Source organism: Mustela nigripes, chromosome 8 (assembly GCF_022355385.1).
Source record: "Mustela nigripes isolate SB6536 chromosome 8, MUSNIG.SB6536, whole genome shotgun sequence".
Lineage (NCBI taxonomy): Eukaryota > Metazoa > Chordata > Mammalia > Carnivora > Mustelidae > Mustela > Mustela nigripes.
The window spans coordinates 6,845,825-6,853,395 of NC_081564.1; the positions used below are offsets into that span (position 1 = coordinate 6,845,825).

Here is a 7,571-nt window from a genome sequence, read left to right on the forward strand (position 1 = left end):
AAAAAAAAAAAAATCTTAACGGACACCAAACCCAGGCTATTTTGTGGAGAATCTTAGCAAATCTTCAAGAAACAGAATTCCTGTGTTACAGAAAGCATACCAGTGCATAGAGCATGATGGCCAGTCTCCTACCTGTTGTCACTGTACAAAGTCAGCATGGGCCTGACCCCCAACTGTACTAGGTAAGCACTGGAACAAAACTATGGTCCGCATCACTTATATGGACGTAAGGCCAAATGTCGCCAGCCATTCACCCTTAAAATACAAGATGCTTCAATACTGAAAAAACCTATCAACATAACTCACTACTTGAGATTATCTGCAGTAGAGGAGGAAGGCGGCCATGTCATGTCAGTACATGCCCTGAAGCCATCAGTGAAAGGTACCCATTTATGCCATAAACCTGAGTACAGTTACAAATAGAATTTTCCTAACATGATAAAGGTTAAGTAACTCTACTTAGTAAATATGAGAGGTATTCCCATCAAGGTCAGAAATAAGAGCGGTGCTTACAATTCTCCAGTGCCTTTAACACTGTACTGAGATTCTTAATACAGTAAGGTTGGAAAGAACCAGATCTTCTCTAGATCAGTTTATAGGCAGAGCTCTGTGATGTACTAGAAGCAGGTAGACAGGATGATAGAGCCCAAAAACATTTTTAAAGGAAAAAAAATGGCAAAAATATGTTCAACACGTAAAGACACAAAAGATAACAGTATTTCTCTGTGCGCTCCATACGTATAAAAGATGAGAAGCATGCCCTTTGAACTTCAGCAGAGGTTATCTCTGAAGATTGGGTAGGGTGATGAGAGGTCTTTGACAATTCCACGGAGCTGTTAAGTTGTCCAAAAGAAATGTGTTTCTTGTGTAAATTCCTAAGGCGTCTGGACTAAGCTGTGTGCTATAAAGAGATTGTGGGAATTGTAATTATTAATGTAGCGGCTGGTAGCTAGAGAAAAACGCAGACCTCGGTGTGGCGGTAGAAAGGTCTCTGCTGTGCGGAGAGGGAGGACGGGGGGGTGGGGGGGCAGGGCAAGTCTCTAAGAGGGAAGCGCTCGGATGCCAGCCACGGAGCCAGCCACGGAGCCCCAGGCTTTCCTCGCTCCCCCCCCCCCCCGTGCCTTCCGCCCTGTGCAACCATCCAGCCCAACCGTCCCCTCTCCTCTTTCGGCAGGAGCAGATCAGGCCTCGATCACCGCCAGGAATCACATCCAGCTGGTGAAGTCACAGGTGCAGGAAGTGCGCCAGCTTTCCCAGAAAGCCGAAACCAAGTTGGCAGAAGCACAGACAGAGGAGCTCCGGCAGAAAACCCGGGAGGACGGGGACGAGAGGGCCGAGCCGGAGCAGGAAGCCTACCTGCGCGAGGATTGAGCGCCCGAGCGGCTGCCCGCGTCTGCCGGTTCAGCCGGGGAGAGCAGGGGCGGCTGCCATCCGGCCTGGGGCGGCCCAGCCTTCTCTGGACGGAGGGGAAGCAGCGGGTCCCGCCCTGGCCCATCAGGCCGGAGGCCTTAGTGAGCTGGGAGCGCCTGGCCCCTGGCCTCCCCACGCGAGGAGCTGGTTCTCGGCCCCGGGGCACTCCCCCTGTTCCACGTGGACCCCACTCAGCACAGCTTCCCACCCCCCATCTTTCTACCTCCCCCCAGCGCCGCTCAGCAGCCTGGCCGGAAAGGGGGGTCCTGTTTCGTCGTGCCCACGAGTTCAGTAGCTGGTTAACGTCCCTTTCCCGTCTTACATTTTCAGATATGGTTTAGTCTTTGCTCCCCCCATAGAAATGTGTGTTGTTTTGGGGAAAGGGGAGCCTGTTCATAAGATTTCTTTTGACGTGTTTCTGATGCCTTCTGTGATCTGGCCCCGTTGCCCGTAAGGACAGCTGGAGCCCAGGCGCCAGGAGCCCATTACTGTTCCGGAGCTGAACGCGGAGTGTTTACCTGGAGCTCAACAGGACACACTCCAGCCCGCGCTGCTCGGTTCCTTCGAGCGTCTCTATTGTATCTGAAGGAGAATAATCGTTTTGTTTTGCACTTCAAAAAGAACCCGTTGGTGTGTACACTCCGGGCCCTGCGCAGCCTGCTTCCTTCACTTCCAGACTGGCAGAGCCACTCGGGGCTCCAGGAATCCCCCCACCCCGCCCCCAGCAGCCGGCACCCGAGGCCTGGCCGCACTCGCTGAGCCAAACTTGGTACAGGTGAAGCGAGGTTTCGGTGTTTTTAATCAGAGTGAGCAAGGTTGGGGGGGTACAAAAGCGAGGTTAGCATTTCCTATAGATTCTCAGGGTAAGGGGCACGGTTCTCAGTTTGTCGTCATGAGGGGAGAATCGGCGCGGGCTCTCCTCACTCAGCCCGCCCCCCGGAGCGGACGCTAGGGGGCCGCCGCACACCTGAGCCCCTCATCTGTCACCAGCGCCCACATGGTCCACATCTCCAGGGGGCTGAGGCGGTGCACCAGGAGGAGCCCTCGGTACAGGCAGGGGTCTAGGGGGTCCAGGGGCCGCCGTATTCCAAATGTCTTAAAGCCAGCGTGGTGCGTGGGGCTCACGCCCAGCTTCCTCAGGCACATACCCACGAACACGTCGTCGATGGGGAAGAGTTCGGCCTCTTCCACGGCCGCTTGGAGGCGCCGCACGGTGGCTCTAGACATGACATATCCCCCACCCCCGGCGTAGGGCGGGTAGTGGCGGGCCCGGTACATGGATGGGGGGATGAAGTACTTGACCTTGGTGTTCCTGTTGGGCAGGGCCTGGCGGATCACGTCTCCCACCAGGAGGTCCCGGGCTGGGTCCCAGCCATCCAGGAACTCCAGCACATTGGGGACATGGACGAAGACGTCGTCGTCTCCCTTTAGCATGAAGTGGGCGTGAGGACAGGCACCTGCCACCCAGCGCTGCAGGTGCAGCTCCTTGAGAGTCAGGTTGAAGAAGTCCTCCGCAAAGTCCCACTGCAGGATGTCGTCGAACTCCCGACTCTCATAGGCCAGCAGCTGGGCGGGGGGCGCAGGGCCCGCCACCCCCAGGAGGAACACCAGCTTCAGCCGCTGGCCCCGAGCCCGGTCCCCCACGCGGCCCCACGTGCTGCGGATGGCCGCGCGCCGCTCCACGTGGCCAGGCTGCGACTTGATGGCCAGGAGCAGGAAGGTGTCCTCGGCACAGCGCGAAGGCTCCAGCAAGATGGAGAAGTTGCGGCAGTGACGATAGGTCAGGAAGAGGCGGTGACGGCTAGGCAAGGACAGGGAGACGTTAGCCACCGTGTGGTTGGGGGGACACTGGCTGCGGCGGGGCCCTGCAGGAGCCCAGAAGGGCTGGCGGGCCGCGGAGCCCCCCACCGGCTTGGCCTCCTTCTTCAGGAAGAGCAGGCAGCCGAGCAGCAGCGCCGCCAGGCAGTACAGGACAGGCCAGCCCAGCCGGCGGGACATGGCAGGGCCTGCGGGGAGAGAGCGCGTGAGCGGCCGCAGCCCCCGCCCGGCCTCTGCCTCCCCGGCCCGCCACCCAGCAGCCAAGTTCCTGCTGGCCGTCTTCGATTTCCTCTTCCCAGCGAGTCCTTTGGCTCTTTCCAGAGTCCCTCTCCCAGGGGACAGGCCAAGCACACCCGCTCCGCCAGCCCTTGCCTTCTGTGGGCATCGGGGGGCTCTCGCGCACCTTCTCCCCAAAGGACTTTGCAGCTGCTTTGAAACCGAGGCACCCTGGGGCACCCGGTGGGTTCAGTCGGAAGAGCGCATAGGACTCGATCTTGGGGTGGTGAGTGCGGGCCCTACACTGGGTGTCAAGATCACTTATATTAACTTAAAAAAATAAAACACCAGAAACCTGAGGCACCATGAGCACTTTCCTCATTTCCCAGAAAACTCGAGTATCTTACAGTGAAAACGACACACAGCTAGTTCAGTTTCCAATCAGATTCATTCTAAGCACAAAACCCGACATTCAGGGCCCTCGACTCTAAAACCATCGCCCTGCCCCAAAAGTGTGCGGTCTGATCTGTTGGTGGCAGGCCCTGCGCGGGGTCTCCCGGAGAGGACAGCCCCGGGCGTGGCCCTTACAGAGTTTGCTCCTCCAGGGAAAGGCAACCACAGGACAAACCCTTCACATCCGCCTCAAGTTTCTTCCTGCAGCTTCTGGAAAGAAGTTTCTTCTTTCCCACCAGTTTCTTGGAGGAGTCACTTAAGAGAGGGTTTAAGAACCAACCCCTCGCACACAAGGGCATGAAAGCAAGTAGGAAAGCCGGAGGCCTGTGGGCTGCTCCCCTGTGGCCGGGCCCGAGTCACGCCTCTTGCAGCTCTGCTTCTCCCAGCAAGGACCCCGCAGTCCGGAGCGAAGGCCCAGAAGCGGAAGCTAGCGGGGGACACTGCCCAAGATCAAGGGCGGCAAAGCCAGGCCTCCAGCCCCTTCCCTTCACCGCCATGTGGTCCTTGTCCAACAGGCCTCTGCTTTCACCCAGTCCACCCGCAGTCGCCCCATCCCGGTCACCCTGCTGCCACCGGGACAAAAGCATCTCTTCCAGCTGCCAGGGACGTGGAGGAGAGAAACCCAAACAAAACCAATCCGAACTTCAGACGGTGCAGAGACATGAAAGCCGCGCGAGGGCCTTCCGCGACGGGAGGATTCCAGCCCGTGGTGGGTCCGAAAGCTCTGAACGAAGCGACCCAACCGCAGAGACCCGGGGAAACGGTGGCGGGCGGCGTTCAGCGAGGCTCCTGGAGGAGGGGGAGGGGAGCCGCCTCTGCGGGCAGGAGGCCGAAGCGCCGGGAGGGGAGGGACGGGGAGCACCGGCCTGGGAAGGCAGGCGTTAAAGGCCAGGGCGAGGGGCGCGGGGCAGCTCGGGTTTACTGTAACCCCAGCAGGGACCCGCTGGAGGATTTAGCACAGGCGGCGGCAGAAGTCACAGCGCTTGAAAGGTTCCTCCCGCTGTGGCTGAGATGAAGGATTACGGCAGGGAGAAGGGGGCGGAGACGGCGAGGAGACGCGCGCGGCCGCGGCCCCGGCCCCGGCCCCGGCCCCACGCCGCAGCTGGGACGCGCGCGGCGGCCGCGGAGCAGCGAGCGGGAGGACCTGCAGCTGTGGGCGGGGAGTCCCGGGCCCGCACCGCGGCGGAGGGGGGCGCAGGGCCGGCGGTTTGGCTCCGGAGCTCCCGCTGCGCGCCCCCGCGCCCCCCACCCCACGTGTGGCCCAGGGCCGTCCCCCCACCCCCGGCTCCCCGGCCCACACACTGCTGCGAGTCCCAGTTCGGTACCTGCCCAGCGCAGGTCCCCAGTACTGGGAGCCCCCAAGAGCCCGGTTCTTAACCGCGCCTGGGCTTCTGCGAGGGCACGACCCCCCTGCGAGAGCGGCGCCGAGTCCTGAGGGTCTGCTGGTGTCTCTGGGGCGACAGCCGTCTCGGCCCTGGGAGCTCCAGGTCCCGACACGCTTCAATAAGGGGAAGTGCCAAGGGCTAGTTCACTCCTCCCGACGGCCTCTAGCCGGCTGCTGGGGGGCCGAAGGCCGGCGGGGTCGGCGGAGCACGGAGCGGGGCCCCCGCGGCGGACACAAGCCGAGGGGCAGCAGGAGGCCGCCGGGCCCCGACGGCCTCCCGCGGGGAGACGAGGAGACGACCCCCGCCCGCGCCGCCAGACCCAGCGTCCTCGCGGGTGCGCGGGCGGTGCGGAGGCACGGGCCCCTCCCGCACGGGGAGACACGCCTGCCCCCCGCAGCCGCGACCCCAGGCGCCCCCGGGCCCGCTCAGCCCGCCCCCCGCGGACCTACCGGAGCCGGGACGCCGAGCCACGGACAGGCGAGGAGCTCGCGCCGCGGAGCCGGGACCCGAGCTCTAGCCTCGCCCGGCCCGCCCGGCCCGCCCGGCTGGGGCGGGGCTCCGGGAGGGGCGGGGCTCTGGGGCGCCGCGGGACCCCTCCCCCACGCGGCTTCGCGCCCACGCGGCGCACCTGCGGGCGGAGAGGCCGCGGGGCGCCCCCAGCCGGTGCCCCGCTCCCGGGCACACGCACGCGGAGCCGCGGTCGTCAGAACAGCCTTTAATCCCGCGCGCTACAGGGACATCTCCCGGAGCGCCTCCTCGGCCGAGCGGTACTGGTTCAGCTGCACCTGCACCTCCACCGTCAGGGGCTGCGGCTGGTAGTCGCCGTCGTCCATGTGAACCGCAGACTTACTCTTCTCTGAGAAATAAAAACACGCGTGTGAGTCCCGAGAGACGTGCCGGCTGCCCCTCGGCCGCCCTGGACCGGCAGAGCCGTCCTCCACGCCCAGCGGCAGCGCGGTTTGCGAGTCCGAGATCCCAGCCCCTTCCCCGCAGGGAGGAGCCGTGGGGCCACCTGTCATCAGGCCGTCATCTGCCGGGCGCAGCTGTGCGCGCTGCAGGGCGAGCCGCTGCGCGGGCCTGGGAGCGCCGTCCTCACCTGGAAGAACCCTAACCGCGGTTGTTACGACGTGACTATTTGGCAGCTATTTTCTAAACAGCGCATGAAGTCGGGCATTTCAGGGAAGACAACGGAACGCATTTTGATGAATTTATAACATTTGAGCTTTCCAGTAGAAATTAGAATTTTGAAATACTGTATCTACTACCATGAACGTTAACAGTTTCCCAGTCCTCAAAGACTCTTCTAATGATATAGGTGCGGAACATGATTTTTGGATGATGTATAATGAAATGTGTCAACAGTTGAAAGATCTGCATACTCAGTGAACCAGTATTCTACAAATAACCAATGTCTGATGTTACAGATTGTGCATGAGTAAAACAGCCCTTCAAAATGCAATGGAAAAAAAAAAGAGGCAATGCAGACCAATGAATGGATTTTAACATAACTGACTACCAAAAATGCATTCATATAGATTGTTTTCACTCTGCAACAGCCTTTAAAAAACTACTAGTTGTCAAATTTGACATACTATCAAAGAAAAATATCATTATTTGAAAGTCTATTAAAATATTCCCTTTTCCAATTACACATCCATGAGACTGGGTTTTCTCCATCCACTTCCAACACTGCAACACAAGAGATTAACGGCAGATGCAGCTATTTCAATGCAACTGTCAATTAAACCAGACAATAAAAGGATTTACAGAGGTGTAAAAAAAATTAAGACCATCTTAACCCGGTGGCTTGATCGTAAATCTGCGTGGGTCCTTCCTGAAGTCCATTGGTGTATGTTCTTTGTTCTTTTTCAAAGTTGTTTTGGCTATTCTAGGTCCTTTGAGTTTCCATATTCAGGGGAGAGGACACTTCACACAGAAATAGGAGCCTGATGGTGACGCAGTGTTGCACTGTCATCCCTTCCTTACTCCCACCCTTCGTCTCTCTGCTATCCTTACATTCTACTGGTGCTGTAGGCACTGCAGTGCATCTTTCCATGAAACAATGAACAATCATTTATTTTTTTATTTTATTTTTTTTTAAAGATTTTATTTATTTATCAGAGAGAGAGAGGGGGAAAGAGCGAGCACAGGCAGACAGAATGGCAGGCAGAGGCAGAGGGAGAAGCAGGCTCCCTGCTGAGCAAGGAGCCCGATGTGGGACTCGATCCCAGGACGCTGGGATCATGACCTGAGCCGAAGGCAGCCGCTTAACCACCTGAGCCACCCAGG

General features: G+C 59.3%; 3 protein-coding genes across 5 annotated transcripts in view; 1 reads left to right on the plus strand and 2 right to left on the minus strand.

Moving 5' to 3' along the window:
- The window catches only part of DIABLO (diablo IAP-binding mitochondrial protein), a 23,554-nt gene extending 21,499 nt beyond the window's left edge, over window positions 1-2,055 (plus strand). For both annotated transcript variants that reach the window (XM_059408342.1, XM_059408341.1), the window contains exon 6: window positions 1,175-2,055. In XM_059408342.1, the coding sequence (XP_059264325.1) occupies window positions 1,175-1,371 (197 nt within the window). In that variant the 3' untranslated portion in view covers window positions 1,372-2,055. The remainder of the gene's footprint in view (window positions 1-1,174) is intronic.
- A 137-nt stretch (window positions 2,056-2,192) lies between these two features.
- B3GNT4 (UDP-GlcNAc:betaGal beta-1,3-N-acetylglucosaminyltransferase 4) lies at window positions 2,193-5,994 on the minus strand. Of its 2 annotated transcripts, none has more exons than XM_059408339.1 (2): window positions 5,911-5,994; window positions 2,193-3,416 (listed from the first exon to the last, which is right to left on the minus strand). In XM_059408339.1, exon 2 carries the CDS (start codon window positions 3,406-3,408, stop codon window positions 2,359-2,361), a length of 1,050 nt encoding a protein of 349 aa, XP_059264322.1. In that variant the 5' UTR covers window positions 3,409-3,416; window positions 5,911-5,994; the 3' UTR covers window positions 2,193-2,358. The 2 variants fall into 2 exon arrangements, with proteins under 2 accessions (XP_059264322.1, XP_059264323.1); XM_059408340.1 differs by lacking the exon at window positions 5,911-5,994 and adding an exon at window positions 5,732-5,855.
- A 16-nt stretch (window positions 5,995-6,010) lies between these two features.
- LRRC43 (leucine rich repeat containing 43) overlaps window positions 6,011-7,571 on the minus strand; it is a 15,073-nt gene continuing 13,512 nt past the window's right edge. The window contains exon 13 of the mRNA XM_059408336.1: window positions 6,011-6,138. Coding sequence (XP_059264319.1) covers window positions 6,011-6,138 — 128 coding nt within the window. The remainder of the gene's footprint in view (window positions 6,139-7,571) is intronic.

What these genes read in the sequence shown, in the direction of transcription:
- B3GNT4 (XM_059408339.1), bottom strand. Translation starts at nt 3,408, where the DNA reads ATGTCCCGCCGGCTGGGCTGGCCTGTCCTGTACTGCCTGGCGGCGCTG.